Genomic DNA, 22124 nt, shown 5'->3' with positions numbered 1-22124 from the left:
GATAACTATTTTATTATTGTAATTTGCCAGCATGTTGTAACTGCTGTACAACGTTCAGTTCACTACTGCCAAAGGATGAATGGCAGGCTTTGCACATTATTTAAAACCACATTATGCATTTTTAACAACCTCATGTCCTGGTAGTTCTGACAATAATCACCAGTACAGCGTAAACAGGTATTAGAAAAAAAAAAATAATAATTGAAAAATGGAAGCATGCATGTGTTGTTATTTCCCATTACTTCATTTTAGTGGTTTTGCTGTAAACGTTCTTTCACCTGTGAGGTCAAACCATTTTCTCCTTGGGAAAAAGGCGAAATAAGACACATATATATAAAGTTATTTTTAAAAATTGAGTATTTCCCTGGATGTCTTTTTTTGACGGTCTTTTTACTTCTTTTTACAGATTTTGCACAACCAACAACCAAACAAAACTGTAGAAAGCTACAGCGTGATTTGACTGGCGTTGCACTTGCCACTGGCCTATGCACACCTCACCTATGAGGTTCAGGCACGCAGGAATCTATTTTTCCAGAAACAAATTCGTACCACACTACTCTCTGAGGGTGGTTCACTTGGGCAGGCGAGGTTTCAGCGGCGACGAGGCTTCGGTGCGATGCAGACAGGCTCACAGGGACTCCACCTGGACAAAGCGTGCCGCAAACTCTGCAGCTGAAGGAACTTAGCCCTGGTCACAAGGAGACATAAAAAGTGGAACGAGTGGTATGGCAGCCCCTTCCAGAGGCGGATTTGGAAACAGGGTTGCGGAATCAGACATATGGGATCAGACTACTCCCACCCCCCTAGACATCAAAGGGGTGAAACTTTGCACTAAACAATTTCCTACGCAGAAATATTAGCTTAACCCTCAAGACTTGGAAATTAAACCCTCCCACAGCGCAGGCAGGACTCTGCCGGGGCTCCCTGGAGAGAAGGGCAGCCCTCCGGCCGCCTCTCCTCCCGGCACCCCCCCGCCCCGCCGGCCAGCTGCAAGAAGGGGATTCGCCCCCAAATTCCCCGCTTTTATGTCGGATGGGGCAGGTTTGTGTTTTTGGTTTTTTTTTATGTCACCGCCTGGTTTTGGCGCCTCTCCGCGGGCGAACTCCCGCCCGACCCCGGCCCCCCTTCACGGGATCCCCTAACAGGAGCCCCGGGCACGGGCCGCAAGGCAGCCCCAGCGCAGGGCTTCAACCTGGCGCAGCCCACGTGACACCCCTGGAGGGAAAGTTAAAAAAAAAATTGCTTTTTAAAATTAAAACACCTTATATTGCTTACGCCAGGGCACGGAAAACACCGCAACCCGGCGCTGCCCTCTTCCTCCCGAGCTCAACATGGCGGCCACGGCATCGCCGCAACCCTCCGTCCGCCCCCCACCCCGTCCAAGATGGCCGCCGCTCCGCGCTGGGGGGAGGGGGACTTGCCAGCACTTAAGATGGCGGCGGCGGCGCGGTTCAACCCCCGCCTACCTTACCCGGCGGCAGGAGGGGGGGGAGGTAGGTGTCACCGCAGCGGCGTTATTCGCTCGTTTATTATTAATTTACTTCCGTGCCCGCCCCGCCTGGCCGCCCCTGGAAGCGTGGCGGCTCCGGGGGCTGTGGCGCGCTGGCTGCCGGGAGGCCAAGTGGGCGGTGGCGGTGGCGGGGGAGGGAGGACACACAGGAGGAGGTGGCCGCCGGGAGGGGGCCGGGCCGTGAAGCGACGCGGTTCCTGACGCCGTGACATGGGTTCCCCCTCTATGGCGGTTACCGCGGGAGGCCTCAGATAACCGACCGCGTCCCCTCTCCCCTTCCTTCCTTCCTTCCTACCTACCTACCTACCTTCCCTCCCTTCCTTCCCTCTACTCTCCCTCCACACTCTCTCCCTGCCCGCCGCCATGCCCGCCGCCCCCCGCGCAGTCTGCAGGTAAGGGACGGCGGCGCCGCTACCGCCAAGCGGTTGGCTCCCCCCGCCCACCCCCCCTTCCCCTTCCCCGGGCCTGGCTGAGGAAGGGCACCCCCTGCCCCGCGATGGCGGGTGAGGGACCCCCCTCCGGGGGTGGCCTGTGGCGGCCGAGGCCTGTCAGGGCATCGCGCTCCCCGTCCGTCCCCGGGGGAGGGGGGCGGTGGCGGTGAAGGTGAAGCCCGTTAGTGCTTCCCCTCAGCGCTCCCCCTTCTCTGAGGCGTTTTTTCCCCTCAGCTCGTCCCGCCGCTGGGGCGAGGGGACGGGCCGTGGCGGGGCCGGGAGGCTTTGTCCTTCGGTGGCGGGCCCCGGACTCGGGGTATGGCGGTGCTGGTGGGGTGAGGAGACACACACACATACACAGCCCCCCGATTTTGGGGGAGGGCTGGGTGGTGTGGTGCGAGAAGTTCCGCCGTCCTGACTGTTTAGGTTTGTTTTTTTCCCCGATAAGCTTGCCTTTTTTTTTTTTTATTATTATTAAGGGGCGTAAAGCCTGTCAGTTGCTAAATGCCTCTGAAGATGACACGCTGAAGCAGGGCGATGATTTTATTTTGGGTGGGTTTTTTTGTTGTTTTCTTTTTTTCCTTAGAACTAACACTGTTCTAAAATTGCTGAAATGCTCATTAGGTCCTGACACTTCAGTCGGCTGTTATAAGTGACTACCTGATGAACCAAAATATTCATTTTTTTTTTTTTTTCCTTAGAGCAGACAATTCCTTAAACCAAGGGTTAAACCTTGGGATTCCTTCCCAGCATCAGTAAGTTGGCTTCTTGATGGCGACAGCTCCTTCCTTCCTTCCAGTTTCAGCACAGGAATTGAAACCTTCAGAAGTTTGGCGCTCCTTTTAAAGCAAACATCTGTTCATAAATGAAGGGAGCGAGTGGAAGAAGCGTCGTTGACAAGAGCTGTACTGCATTGGTCCTGTACGTTTTGTTTTCACACACAGTTTACAGCGTGATGTGCTTCATTAGAACTGATTTTTTTCAGCTGTTGAGTCTGTGGTAAAGTGAGTTTGATGGATGCTGCTTTTTAACTGGGCTTGTCCTTGGAGGTTGGACGAAATTAAAAGTATTGCCTCCTTGTTTTATTCTCTGGACATATGAGCTAGACTTGGAAAACCAATTAGCCTACTTTAAGCATAAAAATGTTAGGTTGTATTGTCGGTGCACACAGAAGTTTCTATGCGTGCTCATACAGCTAATGTATAGGTTGCGGTTCCTCATCCTGAAGTCGGAGGTGTACCTGGAGGAATATAACATTAATTGGGAGAGCCAGGGGAAGAGGTGAAGTACCTGTGGCTTGGGGTTTTGGGGTTGTGTTTTGGTGGGTTTTGTTTGTTTTTTTTAAACATTCCTTTCATATCAGTGAAAGTAAATAGCATAAATTTGAGGATATGAGAATTTAACCTTAAAAATATGAGATAACTGTATAGTAAAGGGACTTCAGAAAAGCTAATGTGGCTATGGTGTTTCCATTCCACATGATGTTTGCGTAAAGTACATGTTGTATGACCTTCTAAGGTCATGTGAAAGTATGACCTCTTCTTTTTCTTCCTTAATTTGTTTATAAGTAAACAGTTGAAGGATCTCAGCCTCAGTAGATAGTCCATGCTGTCTGACTATTTTTTTTTAGTTATTATTATTTTATTTTTGTTTGATTCTTGCTCAGATCATGGGTTTGTTTAGCAAAGGATTTAATAGTCTATAAAATTCTGAGTTATACACAGTGAATCATATTTGTGTTACATATTTCTATTGATGAAGACAGAGCGTTGTCTTCCGTTTATGCTTAAGGATTGCTTTAGTAACTTACTAAGTTAATGTGTGCATTTTAACACCCTAATTACATAAAATAATATTCTGAAACTTTAAGGGCTTTGAAAAGACTTGTCTTTCACAGTGGAAATAATAGAGCAGCTTAGATGGACTTCTGTCAACTCTTTGCCCTTTCCTCTTGAAATATTCATAGAGCTTTCGTTGCGGATATGTAGTGGTATCAGTTGGAAACCCAGCGGTAAAGAAACACATGCTGGATCTGGTTGTTTTCAGTATACTGAGCAGCATAATCTTCTCTCAGATACTCATTATCTTTTCTGACAAGATGTTCATTCCTTTCTGTGCTATTGTACTGTTTGACAATTTAAACTATGTCTGTGAATGTTTCAGTGCAATGACATGCTTTTCCTGGGGATTCAAAATACTCATAACTTTTCTGGATAGTCCTCTTAAGAGAAGTGTCTTAGATCCTTCTCACTGCTAGGTTTCAGCAATCTTGTCTGTTAATTTTATTTTTCCTTTGTGCAGAAAACACACTGTGTGAGCTGCTCCTGTGCACACAAAAAACGTGCTGTGTTTGAACGCTGACAGTCTCATTTCCAGTAGATTTCTTCCATGCTAATGTCTTTAGCAGTTAAAGTTTTGGATTGATACTGCAAGGAGTGTTTCTGTATTGGTACCAGTGGCAAGGTGATGTAGTGAGTCTGCTTCTGTAAGGCAATAATTTCAGTTTTTCAAATCCAAGAGTCCTGTTTTGGAAGAACCACAAGGAAGGGCAAATCTTGTCTTCGCTTTAGTACGTTTGAAAGTAGGTACCAGGGGAAGGAAATGTGAAACCTCAAGTTCATATGTCTCTTGAAAATGGATGGAAAATAGATTTTATTCTTTGGAGTATTAGGTGTCCCTCCTGTATTGTGTTTTTAATATGAGATAATGTCTGTAGGTGGGATAAATGATGAATAATGTAAGCCTGTTCTTGCTATCTGTGTTTAACTTGCTTCAGTCAGGGGTGGTTTTTATTCTTTCTTTTTCTTTTTTTTTCTCTCACCTACTTCTCTGCATGTTGAAGAAAATATTTGTTCGCTTAAAAGCAAGCAAAAGTTTGCAGCGATGGAAGGAAGGCCTATGGTTGTTTGCCCTATGCAGCTGTATTTCCTCTGCCAAGCTGTGGAAGAACCATAAGAGTGCACCTCTGGGCAGTTGTAATCTGCTCTTTGCTGTAGTCTATGTGAAGTTTGAAGGGTTTGTATGCTCTCCATCGCATATTAGTCTGTAAATAAATCTTGGAGAACAGTTGGCCTGAAGTGATCTAGTTCTAATACTTTCTAATCCAGCATCTTTTCATCTTAATTTAGAACAGGTTCCCAGCTAACATGTTTCAGGGTAACATCCAGAAATACATGTTCTCACTGAGAGGAATGCTGTTTTAAAAGGAATTTAAGAAATGGCAAGAATGAAAGCATTGCAGTTATGTGTTACTTACGACATCTGTCTTTACATATTGTATGGATGTGTGCTGCACATTGGACACAAATATTGTGTTCCCACAGAGCCAGATTTTAAACTTGATAAACTTTCCCAGCCAGATGTGTTTGCCTGTATAAATTAAAAACATGCTTGTTCTTACAACATTTTCCCCACTGTTTACAGATTTAGATACAGACAATGTCTTTATCTGCAGCTGTTAAAGCAAGTCAGTAGATTTGGGGTTGAAACATTAAATCTTTTTCTTATAGTAACTTTATAAAAATAACCTGGTCTTGGTTTTGGGGAAGTGATGCTATTCTTGATTCGAAAAGTGTTTCATAAACATAACATTTAGATTCGTATTTTTCAAATGTTCCTTAGATTCTACATCTAAGCCTAAATGAAATGGGGAGAAACAACTAGTGAAAGTATATTTGGGCGCTTCGTTGTATAATTTAACAAGATTTAAAGGAAGACATCTATATCCCGGATCTGTTTAAATTCCACATTTGTGCCACCTGACTTGTTCTTCCTGTATTGTCAGTGATGAGAGGAAGAGGAGCACTGTCAGAGAGGTTTGAATCTTGTATAAGATGGATTGTAAGAGGAAGAATGAGCTGCCTGAAATAAGTGCCTGAATCCTGATGGCAGTCTCCTGAGTTTTGTTACTTTAATGTTCATTTTACATCCAGCGCTTTCTAATAGAAGGTGTCTAGCATATTCGCTGTTTGTGGAAACCGCAGTAATGCACAGTGGTATTGATTAATTCCAAATGTTGGGTAATGAGAAATAAGGCTTAGATACATTGGCCTTATTGGAACTGGAGAACATTGTTTTCCTCAACTCATATATGTCCAAGCGAAAAAAAAGTGCTCTGAAACTCCTGCTTTGGGTAATGGACCTTCTGGCTGTAACAGCATTAGATTCAAAATCGAAAACATTGATTTCTCGGAGGCTTTATGAAGTAAACATTTTCTTGCTGTATTTTGTTTGCTGGTAACTTATTCCAAAAATAATAGTAAGCTTATAAAAGCAATTTAAGAACATATTGACTTCAGCCTGGACAGTGACTCTCTTTCTAGAGTGGATTTGGGTTGCAGGAACGCTGTTTTAACAGACAAGCTCTCCTCGTTTACAACAGCCCTTCTAAAAATAAGTTCTCAGATGCAGAAAGACTGTAAATCCATTTTCCATTGTTCACCAGCCAATGAAAAGGTAAAGTTCTAACAGAAGAGGACAGCTTTTCCTACTGGAAGCCAACATTTTGCTGTAATGAGGAGTCTAAATCTGGTCCTTACTGCGGTATTTTTGGTATCTGCCTGAGGAATTCCCTTGCAGTAGAAGAGTTAAGTGTTCTTGGAAAGATCAGATGCTAGCAGCTAATGACTTGAATCCATCTCCTTTGCCATTGCAAGGCTTTTACTGTAGGGCATTTCAGTAACATTGTCCTTTCTGTCAGGGAGATCTTGATCCTGCCATTTCTGATTATTTTGTTTTCTTTATGCTTTAAGCGATGGGTTGCCTAACTCAGCTTTGCTTTCAGAATAATCCACAGTTGAGAGGTTATCCGTTGCTTTGTTAGTGTTCATCTTAAGTTAAAGGGAGCATTCTGCTCTACAAGCAGCTGCTTCTTTTGAGTTTACATGTCTCAAATATTTCTTTAGAGATACTCTTTGTTTGTGGCCTCCATGTTTTTTAGGTCTTATGTAAGAGCCAAACATGCTATTTCAAGTTTTGCTCTAGAAGATGCTCACAGAAGGAACTATTTATACCTGCTTTTGTGTGTGTAATCACATTGTTCTCTTTGCTGCCATGTCTTTGTTAGACTGTTACTATTATTCTACAAAAAGGTAATGAACAAGGGTGTGATCCATGTGTGAGGAAAGCAGATATTGTTCCCTGTTTACTGCAAGCAAATAATAAGATACTCTGGTTTGATGTTTTAGAAACCTAGTTAGTGGCTTGAGATAAAAAAGGGTATGCATTTTGCTTTTACAAATTCTTGCCCTCTCACAACCTACATCAACTACTACTCTAATCTTTTCCAGTATTACCGATTTCCAGTTTCTCTCTTATTTTGAGTGTTTCAAATTAACCTGAGGTACCTTCTTAAATACTTGAGACCTTAGAAAAAGGTTTAAACAAAGAGCTGCAGTAACAGAATTGCTGGTTAATTTGGTCAGTTTCAATGTTTGTATGTTTTTTCTTTAAAGTAAATTGTCAATAGGTACTTCAAGTGTATTGGTGAATTACGTTTATAGCATGGCTTTAACAGTGGTTTTATATTTATGATACAGAAATTTGTGAAATTCCTTCAGAATGAATGTCAAAGTGTGAATATAAGGAAACACATGGAAGCAAGAAAGCTAATTAGTGTTTTCAGCTGGGTATTTTTGTTTTGAAATCAGTTTATTTGTAGAAAAAGCAGCATCTGAAAGAGAATGCAATTTTTTAATAGTTTTTTTCTGGAAAATGTTGGGCAACTGCATGTCATGAGGAATTGATGAAAAACCATCATCAGTCTAATGTTATAAACTATGGTGATTCACAAAAGCTTGCTGACACTTGTCAACATAAATCTGTGATTGTGGCTAAAATAATCCATTCTAAATGTGAACGCTTAAACTGTTTAAGACTCTTCACTTCAAGGTGTAAGGTCTGCTGCCAGAAACCTGGGTTGTTGCGTGTTACAAATCATGGAAGTAGCTGCTCTGTTACGTGCAATTAAAAACTGTTATAATTTGCCTCAAAGCAGAATCCTCACTATTGTGCTGAACAATCAGTGTTTTCCATTTGTTTAAAATTTGCATGTTTCAAGAATGTTTTAATGAACAGATAGGTGCAAAAGTGCATGTTAACTTCGTAGCTGACTTTTAAATTTGGGAGCCAGTTCCCGCCAAAAATATGGGGATGATGAATAATCTGCATATCTGTCATAGATTTGTTCAGATTCTGCTTTGTGAGTGAAATCATGTTTTGGGTTCATCACTTAAAATACCAGGTTTACAAAATGATATAGCCTAATGTCATGACCAAGAATATGTCTGAGTTGGGTATAAAGTACTACAAAAGATGAAGCCACAGTTTTAGCTCTTGGCCACTATTTGAGATGCCAGACAAAGCAGGGATTAACTAAATGGATTAATGAACAAAGTTTTTCTCAGACCTGTGGTTTTTCTCCATGTTAATGTTGCAGTGGATAATAACAAATTTGGTTCAATAATTTATGGTGGGCAGGTGGAACACTTTTGAAAGTTGAGAAAGGTGATCATAATGAATTTCTTTCTGAAGAAAACTACATTAAGGCTAAAAATTCCCATGTTGTTTTTGATATTGTGAGGAGAATTTGGATTATGCCCCGTTTAACACTTCCCTCCCCCACCCCCCAAAAAAAATTATCACTAATGAGTCAGTAAAGGGGTTGGGGAATACTGATATGACACTTTTTCTTCTGTTTCACTTTCAGTTTCACTTTCGGTATCATGTTCTTTTGAGTTCTGTAAACAACAATGAAGTTGTGTTAACAACCATACGCTCTTATATGATATAGCTTCATACATTTGGAGCTCTTTGGCTTTTAAAATGCAGCTGTTACGTCATCAGAAATAGCTGACGTTTTTAAAAAATATGCACAAGTCTATACAATTGATTATGCAATTGGTTCTTATGGGTTAAACTGATTAAACACATAGTAGACTATCAAATCTATGATTGCACAATTAATATTCCTTGCAGATCCTGTTTTGGCATCTGTTATTGAAACATATCTGGAGCAGAGTATTGTGCTACTGGACTGCTGTGTAAATGATTCCTGTGATGTTTTAAAAGTGCTTTGAAATGAAAAATTGAAGGAAGTTTCTTCTTCTCTATGGCAGAAATTGCAGGAGAGGAGTTTTTAGATGGTCAGAGATCTTCCTACATGTTTGGTTGGGCTTTGGCAGTCTGCTTCATTCCCACATGCAGCCTCTTCATGTTATCTTTGTCCTGTGCTTGTCTCTACAATTCTTGTTCCTTGCCTCCCTTTTTTTTCACATTAACTGGAAAGAAAAGGAGTCTTGTAGGTAAATTCCCTTTGACTGTGGTGCTTGCTGCGTTCACATTATTCAGTGTGTTTTCTGAATGCTGCTTCTTGGTGTGTGTGTGTTTTGTTGTTTTTTTTTTTTTGTTTTGGGGTTTGTTTTTTTTTTTTAGATCATCCTCACCCCTAAGGATTTTCTCAACTCTGTTATGATTTATTTTTAGCTGAGGTTAAGGTAATAGTGCAGTAAATGGTCAACAAAAAATATGGGTAGAGTTGTTATGACGGATAATATATGGAAGCATGTCCAATGCAGGTTAAGAATTAACTTTTGTTGGCATTTCTTGCATGAGATCTTCTGATGTCAAGTGATGGAGCTCATACAGATCTGAATGTGATATTTCAAATAACTCAAGTGAAAAACAACTTATACAAGCCTCTAAATCTGAGAAGGTTTAAAAATAAAGCAAAACATTCATGCTTTTGGTGAAATATACAAATTTTCTTTTTAAGGGGAAAGTTCACAAGTCTCTTTCAAGGCCTCTGATTCATAGTGTTAAGATATGTCTTTGAGATACTGTAAAAAAAAAAAAAAAAAAAAAAAAAAAAACCAAGCAACTTTTTAGTTAGGCTTCATTGTTTAGTCTGAATCATGATGACTGCAATTTTGTTATTTAGTTTGTTTAAGTAATATTGGCCTATATAATGCATAAATTGGAAGCCTCATCAGCATCCTCCTGCATCTATTTTCTCTTCATAAATGTAATCTCTGGTAATCTAGGTAGGCCACTGAGCTGGCAGTGCTTCTTAATCAAGCAGAAGAGTTGCAGCTGATGAAAGTACTTTTCAAGATTTTAGAAAATTTTAGGCTGTGGGAGTACAATGTGGATTTGTTTTATTACTGAGCCAGCAAAACTATAATGTCATTCTCTATGTACAGGGCTGTAAGTTTATGTATGTGCCAGTTGGAAACAAATTTGAGGTTGCTTCTGTCTTCAGTTTTTTCTTGCCCTTCTTGTGACTTTTCATCAATAAAAAGAAAGTTTCTGGGAGAGGGGAGGTTGGTCTACCTAGATTTAGTCTCCTTTTTACTTGAATATAATGGCTTGCATGGCTTGATTATTTTAAAAATGTTTCAAAAAAAAGAAAAATCTGATCTGTATCCATTTCGAGTTATTTTATATATAGTATGATACTTTTGTGTTAAACTTGATCTTTATAATTCATACTGCATGGAGAACTTCAAGGTTGGATCTTGTGGACTTCAGAAATCCTGGTTTCGAAACCAAATGTATTAACTTCCCAGCTTTAGCTTGTGTCAGCACACAAGCATTTGACTTTGTGTGTAATGTTTTATAGACTACCTGTTTGAGAGTAATTGAAATATTTGGGGATTGTAATTGGGTTTCTGCTTCAAATTTCTATTGGTTTAGTTATATGGCTTTTTCTTTCCAGTGTAAATCAACATGCTGTAGAACTGGCATTTTCTACTTTAAAATCTTTTTTTTCTAAATGGCTTTAGAGATGTGCTTTAGAGGGCTTGTACCATCTCTGCCTAATAAAGAATAAAACATCTAATCATGTGATAAAACTACTGTTGAGGTTGCAGTAGCTTCAATCATAGTACTTGGTGTCTTGGTCAAGGAGCTGTTTATCCCACCCACCAGTATTATTCCCCAGAAGCCGATCAGGGGTGTGTTTTTTAAGACTCTTTTGTTTTCACCTTCCTTCTTTCCAGCCATTTTATTGGTTCTGTTCAAGCTCCTTTTTCTTCTGGGATGATGAAGGCTTATATCCAGTCAGTGCTGTCCTTGAAATATTGTTGAGGGTTTCTTTTGTTTGTTTCAAGTAGTTTCTTGCCTTTACAGTCTCTTCAGCTTTTGTCACATGGGGTAAGCTGATAAATGTAGCGTCAACTGAATTTTCCAAATAGGTGTAACGACTCTTGTTAAATTTTGGGAAGTTTAATAATAAATTTATGCTGCTGTATACTGAGATTCATCTGGAGGCTTGTGCACTCTAAATTAGTTATAAGGGATGAGTTCTTATAACCAAACAAACCCACTCTTTTTTTTTTTTTTTTTTTTTTTTTTTTTTTTTTTTAAATAAAGAAAGCAAGAAATCCTTTCCCTTTTCCAGGAATTAGAGGGGGTGAGTGAGTCCCATCCCAATTGATGCCATTTTCTCTGTTCTTTCTCATAAATGTCATGTGTTACTAAAGAGCTAATGATTCATGACCCTAGAAGCTGTGAATTCCAGACACAATGCCATTCCCTGTTTTAACCAGCTATAGGAGAATAACTTTGAATAGTGCTATCCCCAAGATAAGGTGCCTTCAGATGAGTGCAGCTAATACATACTAACATCTACATAACCGGTCTTTTTCTGTACAAAAGAACAACCAGCACTTCCACCTACCAGGGCATATCTTTGTGGGTAGCATATGGTTCTTCCCCTGCAGCAAAACATTCAGAAAACAATTGTAGTCTGGATATACTGGGTGTTTAATCTTAGTGTTGATGGTTGACTGCCGTAGATCTTGAAAATCTGGATATAAAGAAGGAATGGCTGCTCTGATAGTTGCAAAGAAGAAATGCTGATACCATATTTAGTGGATTGGAAACCCAGAAGCTTGGAAAGTAAACAGGTTGGAGTGATCTCAGTGGGAACACAGAGTCACACTCTACAAACATCTTGGAAAGGATCTTCTGCATTCACGTATGGCATTAAATGGTGATTGCTAGACCTTGATGTAAAAGGGAGAGTGCTCTCGAGAGATGAGGCCTCTGAGATAAGAGATTGAAGCTCTTCTCTCAAATACCTTCTTAAGCAGCTGGTGCTGAGTAAGCCTACGTGGGAGCTTGTTGACAACTTACTCTTTATTCTAAACAAAATTCCTTTGCAGTCTTCTTCAGTTTGCATGTGATGTTACAATTACTTCACGGTTTCATCTGATAAGCATGATGTTCTTTTATAACCCTTTTTACAAAAAATTGTAGGTATGTTAGTCACCTTAAAGATGCCAGACTTGCCTGGCAAATACCAAGAGTTATTTGGCTCAAGTGCTGTGGTACGTTGTGCTTGAGAAGAACTACAGAGCTTCATCTGTTGCTGTTATACCCTTTGTGTGCTGATGTTTAGGTGCATGTATAAAGTCATTTGCTATAGACATTTGAGTTAAGGATCATGTTTTAACTGTGTTTCAGAACTAGTATTGTAAAGTCTGCACTTAATTCTTCTGGTTAGAAAGTCAAATACTTGCTAATACATAGAGGTTGTTTTGACTCTCTTTCTGTAGATAATGCTTAGTATGTTGTTACAATGTGTTCAGGACAAGTGTCATTTGAAATGGAAAGAGCTTGGTCATAGCTCTCCCTTTAAGGTATGAACAAGTGAAGTGGTGTGTACAATTGTGAGTCTGTAAATAGTAGTAGTTACTGCTTCATTAATTACACACAATATTGAAAAAATCATGGTCACTCTTTAGGAAAGAAAATTTTCCATCCATACCTTGCTTGTTACTGTAATGATTTGCAAGGTTAAGATGGAGTCCTTAATTTGTTTCTATCTATGCCATGGGAATACTTTTTTTTTTTTTTCTCCACTGATTTAGTGATTTGTGTTTAAATATTTTATGGATAATCTTGCTTCGTTCTGCTTTTGAGAATAAGCTTTGATGAAGAAGTTTGTTTTGCTCTAGGCTTTGCTGGTGCTCATAGTGGTATTTCCCAACTGGCAGTTCATAAGACAAAAGCAGGCTGGCAGCAGCAGCTGTGGAGACAGCATGTTGGCTCGCAGTTATGAAATCCAAAGAACAGAGGGAGACCTAACAGAAACCCATGAATTGGTAGAAAGAAACTTAAAACAGTACGGCAGTTGATCATAGCTACCGGCTAACAAGTGGTAGCACAAGAGGAATGGCCTCAAGTTGCACCAGGAGAGGGTTAGGATGGATAGTAAGAAAAAGTTCTTCACCGAAAGGGTTATCAAACATTGAAATGGGCTGCTCAGGGACATGGTTGAATGACCATCCCTGGAGGTATTTAAAAGCTGTGTAGATGTGGCATTGAGGGACATGGTTTAGTGGTAGTTTTGGCAGTGCTAAGTTGATGGTTGGACTCGATGATCTTAAGGGTTCCTGCCAGCCTAGACGATTCTATGATTATAAGAGCAGTTCCTTCCTCTGCTCCTTCACAGTTTCAAAGTTTATGGAAACTTTTGTAATCCTTGGTGGTACTGAAAGTGCCTTACGTACATGACTGTTGTGGCATGGTCAGTCCATCAAGTGGCTTAATTTCTGTCACACAGTCAATTGAGCGCGCAAATGAGTGTGGCAAAAGGGTCAGAATCATTGGCTATTTTATGAATTGCTGGTAATGGGAGGTAGAGAACGGACGGGTTAAAACTGAGTTTAGTTGTGTCAGTGTGTTACACAACAGCTCAAGACAGATGTGTTTTGTGTTCTGGCATTTCAGCACTGTCTGCTGAGAATATGATCGTGTAGCAGTTTACAAGAGGCTTTAACTGTCCCCAGCAGATTCTCTGTGACTTCTAAACCAAAAGAATTGGTTAGAAAATGGGTCTGGGGAATGTTCCTTTCTAACATTTAATATGGACATTGACCTATATGCACACTTTTAAAATAAAACATGAAACAGTAAAAAAATAGGAGATGGCCAAAGCTAGCCAAATTCTAATATACTACTTTTCTTCTTTTTCTATTATAGAAATACATTAACTTTGAAGTGGAACTAAACAATGGAACCAGATATTATTCGAATGTACTCCTCATCCCCTCCACCGCTAGACAATGGAGCTGATGATGACGATGAAGATGAATTTGGAGAATTTGGAGGATTTTCTGGTGTAAGCACTGCTGGTGTAGCTTTTGCTGATTTTGATACACCGGACTATGGTCATCCAAAGGAAGAGTTTATACCTACAAATCATTTCATCCCACTTCATGATTATTCCGACAATGTAGCTAGCATTGCAACTTTCACATCTGTTAAAAATGTTAAAGATAAGGACTGTGTTGCAGAGCTTCCTACTCTTACTAAGGAACTTTCTGATATGTCAGCTACTAGTACCAGCAAAGAAAAATCTAAGTTTAGAACTTCAGGTACTGCTTTAGAAGATGTAAACAAAAGAGGGGAACAAAGAGACAACACTGGGAAATCAGAGGGTTTTTCTTCTCGTGTCGTTAGAACTAGTATAGCAGTTGAGAGCCAGGATGAGCAAATAGATGCTTGTAATGGTGAGAAACTTCCATGTCTAGAGATTCTAACAAATGGATTTGCAGCATTGGACCCTGTGAATCCTCAGGGAACAGAAGATCTAGACAGTATTGGTGACTCAAAGGGACTGAAAACTGTTAGTGTCCATAGTACTGAGCAAAATTTGAACTCAATGCCTAGCTCAGGTGAAGACTTTGCAGATTTTGCTACATTCTCAAACAAAAAACCAATCTGTTTAGAGGGAATAGGACCTACAATATGCAGTGTCCTTAATGAGAGAGACTCTCTGAGCATTCAGGAGAACAACAGAATAAACAGAGTAACTTGTATTGAAGAAGAGGTTTGCATTTCAGAAATTAGTTGTGACCAGGGCCCCTCAGCACTAGAAGATAATGAATTTGCAATTTCTAGTATGTCTCAAACAACTGGAAGTTCAATATGCACTACTGAAAACAGAGAACGCAGTGGGAGGAGAAGACAGCATGGCATAGAGAACGGCAAAGATTTTACTAGGCCTGATGACTCTTCGGGAACTGAGGATGTCAAGGTTGATAATATCCAAAGCCCAAGCTGTGATCTTGCAGGAGAAAAATTGGGTGATTCTGAAGATCTTAAGAATGGTGCGAGTAGTACTGATGTTGTAGCTTGCAGTGACACACACGATGATTTTGGTGATTTTGGTTCAGTCAGCAGTGCATCTCCCACCTTCATTAATGCTCAAGAATTGGTAAATGCTCTAGACTTAGAAGGAACTTCTGAACAGCCTGTACATATTGGCGAACCTAATGATGAATTTGGTGAATTCAGGAACACACGTACTGTTTCTCAGCAGCCAGCAAGGTTGGATCAAGCTGAACTAAATCAGACTGCTGACACTTTAGAATGTGATACTGCCAGTAAAACTTCAGGCTTAGACTTCCAGCATATTGTTGAGGTAGAAAATGGTGATGATAGTGAATTTGGAGACTTTGATTCAGTGCCAAAACCTCAAGATGAGAGTGTTGCTTTTCAGGACTCTGACGACTTTGCGGACTTCAGTTCAGCAGGTTGTAACCAGGCTACAGACTGGAATGCTTTTGAAGATGAACAAAAAGACAGCTGTTCTTGGGCTGCCTTTGGAGATGAACAAGCTGGTGAATCTCATCACAGAAAAGAGACATGGCAGTCACATAGGACAGATGCATCTGCCAGGATTGATGGTCCAGTATTGCACAAGACTGACAGTTTTGCTTTAGCATCTTTCCAAGGAACTACCAGTAAGCAATCTCAAGAGCCAGCACCTTCAGTTCAGGTAAGGGTGTTGTTGGTCTTGTTCAATCTTGTTCTGCTCTTGTGCATACAGCTCTTCCTGGTTCCCGCTTCTGCGTACAACAAATGTTTGAATAGTCCTTGTTTGTCTTGTGGGAGAGATTTAATTTGATGGGTGAGACAGGCTGGTATGAAATAATATGCTGTGTTTGCATCTTGTATCTTTTGCACTGTTACTTCCCGCAGAAAAATGAGTGGGGTATGCTGGAGCCTGTATGCATTTGTGCATTTATATGTGGTCCTTTACATAAACTGATCAAAGGAATAAGCCATCATAAACATTTCAGAGCCTGTGATAGTTCTTCCTTTGCTTCATAGTTTACTGCCTTTTGCCGGGGTGGTACTCTGATGTTGCCTTTTCATAAAATGGTGTGACTGGCAGCTGAGATTACTGGTTCCCAAAACTTTTCATCACCATTCTCCATCATGTTTTCAAAATCTGATCTAAAATGGTGACTCGTTTTGTAAATAGCTGCATTCATTTGCTTAGAACAGAGAGGATGATAAATTTTGACCTGTGGAGTTCTGTCCCTGGTATTCCAACTCCTGGGAAGTTAACCATTTAAAAGTTATTTTAAAATAAGTCTCTGTTATACATTCATTGTGGGAAGCTCCACGTTATAAGAGCATCACAAAAATAAGACTGATAATTTCTTAAAGCTGCTGCTATTTCTAATTAGGAGTTTTGGGGAGGGTGAAGTAGATAGGTTTATTTCTTACCCCCACCCCCTAATGTTTCTACCTTACTTGCGAAGTATGTGTTAATTCTTAATTCCTTCCTAAGTCTTTTCACCAGTCATCTTTGAGATCTGTGCCTGTTTGTACATAGACAATTTTTAGTATTACTTTACAAAATTCAGAGCAACAATTTGAGTTTAAAATTCTCTTCAGTACTTCTCTTTAATCATGTTGTCCCATGTGAGCAGTTCAGAGTATGCTTTGTCTCTTTGAAACATGCACCGACAGCAGCAATAAAGGGTATTAGTGGTAATATGTGTCTAAAAGGTTTGGATCTTCTCTGGCAGTCAAAGGAAATAGGGTAAGTCCTGTCTTCCAGGACCTCATGTAGGCTTGGTGACAGCCTTGCCTCTTTTCGTTTCCTACCGGTGACAGGTGAAACGGCTTTTCGGAAGAAGGATGTGCCAGCCAGAGCTTTGAGAGTATCAGCAAATGGAATGGAGCTTTTGGGGCTCAGCTCTGATTTCTTGTCAAGTTAAAAGGTGTGAGCCTCGGCTCCTGACACATCCTTCTTGCCGTTTTGTTCAGTGACTAACACACCAAATTTCAAAGTGGCTTCATGAGCCGAGAAAAGATTTGCAAGTGAACCTGCAGGTGGATTTTTGTGCCTATGCAAAACCTTGCTCATCATTACCTGAATGTGTGGGTCCATTTCTCAAGTTGAAAGCACAAATCTGTTGTTACCTATTCTGTTGGTCATTCACCCATAAAATTGGAGAGCACTAAGGTTATTAGTGCAGTTAATCTAAATTGTTCCTGTTGTCACTTGAAAGAATCCGACAAAGAAAGGGGATGGGGAGGTGATTCTAGTAAATCATCCATTTTTTCTAGTTAATCATGCTATTAAGGGATAGCCTGAAGGTTTCAGACATTAATTTTTACTTAGAATTTTCCATTATTTTATGAGGGAGTTTCAGTAGAAAACACTTTGGAATGTAGATGTTTATAAAAGCAGAACATTCAGAGGTTCTGTAATTTTTTTTGCCCTCCTGATTCTGCCTGAACAACAGATAAAAGCCAGGTTACAATGGAGGTTTTTCGGTGATCTGTCATGAAGTCATACAGTAGCTTGGTTAGATTGTAAAGCAAACTTTAAGACTTAAATTTTTTTCTTCTTCTTCTTTCTCTTGAAACTGCAGCCCGTTGTGACTGTTTGGATATAAAGTGATGTTCTGCCTCCCCTGCCAGTGAGGAAGTACAACCCAAAGAATGTTTTACACAAATAAGCTGTAGAGGAAGTTGAGCTGGATATGTTTTCTCTGTTGCAATCGTTTCCTTAGCCTTGCAATGACTGTTAGTTGCTACATAATTTTTTTTCAGTTAACTCTTGAAACAATTGTTACACATTTTCAAAGCTTACTTTGTATTCTGTAAGTGCTTTAAGTTTTGGAAGGATCTATTGAAACCTTTTTATATTTAAAAAAAAAAAAAAGCTTTGTTTTAATCTTAAGTAGTAATTCTGGTTTTAATCCATTGAGCCAGAGTTTAGTAAATTGCAGTGAGAAACATTGAGATTAGTTGAGTCAACATGAGCCAGCAGACAGTCCCAGTACTTTGAGTGCAGAATCTTAGTAAAATTAAATGTAGATTTTGATGGGCTTCCTTACTTTTCCTGAAGAGGATGTCACTGAGGTCAAACCACAAAATACAGCATTTTAAAGTATTTGCTGATCTTCTGTTTCCCATATATTAAAGTTGAGTTCTGGAGCCGTTTGAGGCAAAACACTTGCCTGCAAAATAGAGCTAGGGAGAACTAAGTGAACAAAGTTTTTTATTACACTGAGCAAAGCAGGATGAGGAGAAGTAGAGCACTTGCATTGATGTATTGCTGGCAGATCTAAAAAGCACTCGCTATAGCAACTTAAAGGGAGCAGGCTGTGCAAGAGAGAATACTGTGTGTGTTAGGCACTTGAGATGAGTGTGAAAACTGAGACCTCAGCAAAGGCTAAATGTGAACTGGGATCACTTACAAGATATTGTGTACACTTGATCTGTAATGTTGAGGCTAGGAGAGTCACTGTAATGTGGTAGTGAAATAATTCTGAATGATGTATATGCAGAATGACCCTAATGTAATTCCTGACTTTTCAGTTTTCTGTTCTTATATACTTGGCCAGCAGCATTACTGTTTAAATGTGGAAGTGATGTATATGGCAATTTTCATGCATCCAGAATGCAGCATGAAAGGAAAGTTGTTTACCAGTTGCTCAAATTCCCTTGCCAATGGTCTCTGCGTATTTTCCTTTCTGTTTCCTTAGTTTGTGTATTCTGGATATGGAGGCGGCAGCAAAGTTTTGTGCTTTCTCTATGTGATCTTGATCATAATGTAAACAGTCAGACAAACCGTTTTAAAGATTGTGGGTTTGGTTTAATGTTTAATTAAAAACTTGACTTTGCTAGAATTCAACTAATAAATCTGATTTTTCTTATAAAATATAGACTATAAAAGAAGAAAGTAAGAGGAAAAAGGTCACAGAAATGACCCTATGTAGTGGCAAAAAGATCATTATGTCTTTTTTCCTTTGCCTTTGGTCTTAGGCTCTCTGAATCCTGCACACAATCAGAAACATAACATGCTGACCTCTTCTGTTCAGTAGTGTTGGGTGGAGGAGAGAAGAAAAAGGACATGGTATATGGTATTCAGTTAAAACTACTGAAAAAATTTGTAACCCCTTAGAAAAGGTTCTGGTTTCAAAGGCCAATGGGCACAGATACGCAAACTGTATTTGAACTCATATTAATACTACTGTATACCTTAGTCATTTAATGTCTGTCTTCAGCTGAAAGATATGTAGTAGTTGGTTTCAGTATGGTGGCAGGTTTGCATTAAATATAGATATGCTTTTGTGTTCATTAAAACTGATTTAGGATGTAGTGGTGGGTGAACTCGTTGATCTAACAGGTTTTGAGTGAACCTGCACAGTGCCATGTGCATTACTCCCCTTCATGTGATGACATAACACACTACTAAGTTATGTTTATAAGGAATATAAGGCTCGTAGCACAGTTTTTCCCATGAGATAGTCGTGAACGTTAGTCAGCTGAGAAGGTTACTCTGCTGTGTTGGGCATTAAGAATATATATAGGACTTAGGCAGCAAAGCACAAAAGCAGTTATTACCTATGGTAATCACGTAAGTGTGTAATACGGCTGTGCCTAGCTGTGTTCATGGAGTAAAAGCATCTCAAGAGGAGGAGGAGATGAATAGTGGCTTGTTTGGAAGGCCAAAACTCTTACAAATTAACAAATCGTAGAATCATAGAATGGTTTAGATTGGAAAGGACCTTGAAGATCGAGTTCCAACCCCCCTGCCACATAGGCAGGGACACCTCCCACTAGACCATGTTGCCCAAGGCCATGTCCAGCCTGGCCTTGAACACCTCCAGGGATGGGGCCTCAACAACCTCTCTGGGCAACCTGTTCCAGTGAAAAACTTCTTCCTAATGTTTAATCTGAACCCGCCCTCTTCCAGTTTAAAGCCATTCCCCCTCGTCCTATTGCTACATACCATAGTAAAAAGTCCTTCCCCAGCTCTCCTGCAGGCCCCCTTTAGGTACTGGAAGGCTGCAATAAAATCTCCCTGGAGCCTTCTCTTCTCCAGGCTGAACAGCCCCAACTCTTTTAGCCTCTCCTCATAGGAGAGGTGCTCCAGCCCTCAGATCATCCTCGTGGCTCTCCTCTGGACACGCTCCAGCAGGTCCATGTCCTTCTTATGTTGGGGACTCCAGAGCTGGATGCAGTACTCCAGGTGGGGTCTCACGAGAGTGGAGTAGAGGGGCAGAATCACCTCCTTTGACCTGCTGGCCACGCTTCTTTTGATGCAGCCCAGGATACGGTTGGCCTTCTGGGCTGTGATTGCACACTGCTGGCTCATGTTGAGCTTCTTGTCAATCAGCACACCCAGGTCCTTCTCCTCAGGGCTGCTTTCCAGCCATTCCTCGCCGAGCCTGTATTTGTGCTTGGGATTGCCCCGACCCAGATGTAGGACTTTGCACTTGGCCTTGTTGATCTGCATGAGGTTGGCTTGGGCCCACCTCTCCAGCCTGTTCAGGTCCCTCTGGATGGCATCCCTCCCCTCCAGCGTGTCTGCCTCGCCAAAGAGCTTGGTAGAAAGGGAAACCTGAACAGTCCTCAACATTGGATTTAAGATTCTCTGTTTATTAGAGAGCCTGTGCTCACAGGCTCTACCTCTTGCAATTAATTGGATGGTGTGGGTGATATACAGTTACTAATCCACAAGTATGCATCAAGGCAAAGAAAACCCTGGATCACCGTCACTTTGACAGTACTTTGTCTTGAGCAATGAATGAAGTCATCCTCTTGGAAAAAAGTAATTATGTCCGTAAAGACTTCAGCCTCCCGGTTCACTAAGATAAATGAAGATAGCGTTGGCTAAATTAAGTTTTAGACAGTTGAGTAACAGCTTGCAGTGTAAATACATCAGTCTGGAAAGGTTTGGGGTTTTTTTTAAGTCCATGGCACAGTTCTTAAGTATGTGCAGCAGTAAAAACCAGACCGTTAAAAGTAGCCCATAAGTGCTGTATTTCAGAACAGGCTGGCTAAGGGGATCTTACACAAGAAAATAGTTTAGGAGGGGGTTGTTTTAGCATTTCTGTCTATGTACCACAGAACAAAATTATTTTCCATCTTCTAGGTTTAAGTTTTGTCTACTATAATTCCTCTCGGAGCCTGACTGAAAAGTTAGTACGACACCACTAGATAATAATAAAGTGTCCAACTGAAATGGGAAGTAAGCTTTGTGTAGTCTAGATAAATAGCTGTTAAACTTTACTTTGCCTGCATGGAAGGTGCAAGATTTGATACGTTCTTCAGCCGAGAGAGAATACATGTGCAAGCCTTCCAGCAAGGAGGGAGACAGCTTCACATTTCTACGCTGAACTTCCCTGCAGTTTATAACTTTCTTGTATCAAGCAGTAAAAAGAGCAGAGAAGTATTGTTCTTCTTACTCAAGCCACTAGATTTTCAGATTTGCTTTGTGGTTGAGCTCAAGACCTTTATAGTTACTGTTTTAAAAAAAGTTTTGGAGATATTTGGAGACCATCCTTGCCTTCTTTAATTCTTTACATTATTGTAAAAAAAGTCTTACTTTTCATTTTGTGTTGGTGAGGTTTTTTAGCTCTTGTGGCATCCTCTTCCTGGCTTGTAAATCTCGGTTTAGGACCAGTGTTTCCATTATAAATTACTTGTGGTGATGAAAATGAAACAATTCCATGTTTTACCTCTGAGAAATGTATAGCACCATCTTAAATTCATCTGCTTTTCAAGGGGGGTGGAGAAAAGCCATCACATTTGAATCATGAGTAGTTAAACTAGTGTTCTTCGTAAGCTTAGCTTTTTTTTTTTTACTCAGGAGTTTTTCTGCCTGCAGCTCTCCTCCCATTATTTTTGAGAAGGCGTTCTCTTTGCAAAGCAGAGCCTGCGCAGCAGGGAAAGAAATAAATCGTTGCTATGTGGAAGGGAAACTGTTTCTTAGTTTAAGCAGTCCATAAAGAAAAAACTGCCCCCACTTAACTAGGAACTTAATGATTTGTTTGTTTGGTTATGTGTGTTAACTGTTAAGCTTTGTTTAATGCTTGAGTCCAAAAGATGTTGAGACCTACTGACATTGGTGGGTATGTTCA

At 40.5% G+C, this 22124-nt stretch overlaps 1 protein-coding gene across 1 annotated transcript in view; it reads left to right on the top strand.

Moving 5' to 3' along the window:
• Positions 1-1646: 1646 nt before the first annotated feature.
• Positions 1647-22124, top strand: part of AFTPH (aftiphilin) — a 48020-nt gene continuing 27542 nt past the window's right edge. Inside the window, exons 1-2 of the mRNA XM_082480802.1 lie at positions 1647-1902; positions 13927-15727. Of these exons, the coding sequence (XP_082336928.1) occupies positions 13958-15727 (1770 nt within the window). The 5' untranslated portion in view covers positions 1647-1902; positions 13927-13957. The remainder of the gene's footprint in view (positions 1903-13926; positions 15728-22124) is intronic.

The sequence above is a fragment of the Vanellus vanellus genome, assembly GCF_965231255.1.
Source record: "Vanellus vanellus genome assembly, chromosome: 3".
Lineage (NCBI taxonomy): Eukaryota > Metazoa > Chordata > Aves > Charadriiformes > Charadriidae > Vanellus > Vanellus vanellus.
The sequence above is the reverse complement of the archived record's forward strand: the minus strand, read 5'-3'. Positions and strand labels throughout refer to the sequence as shown.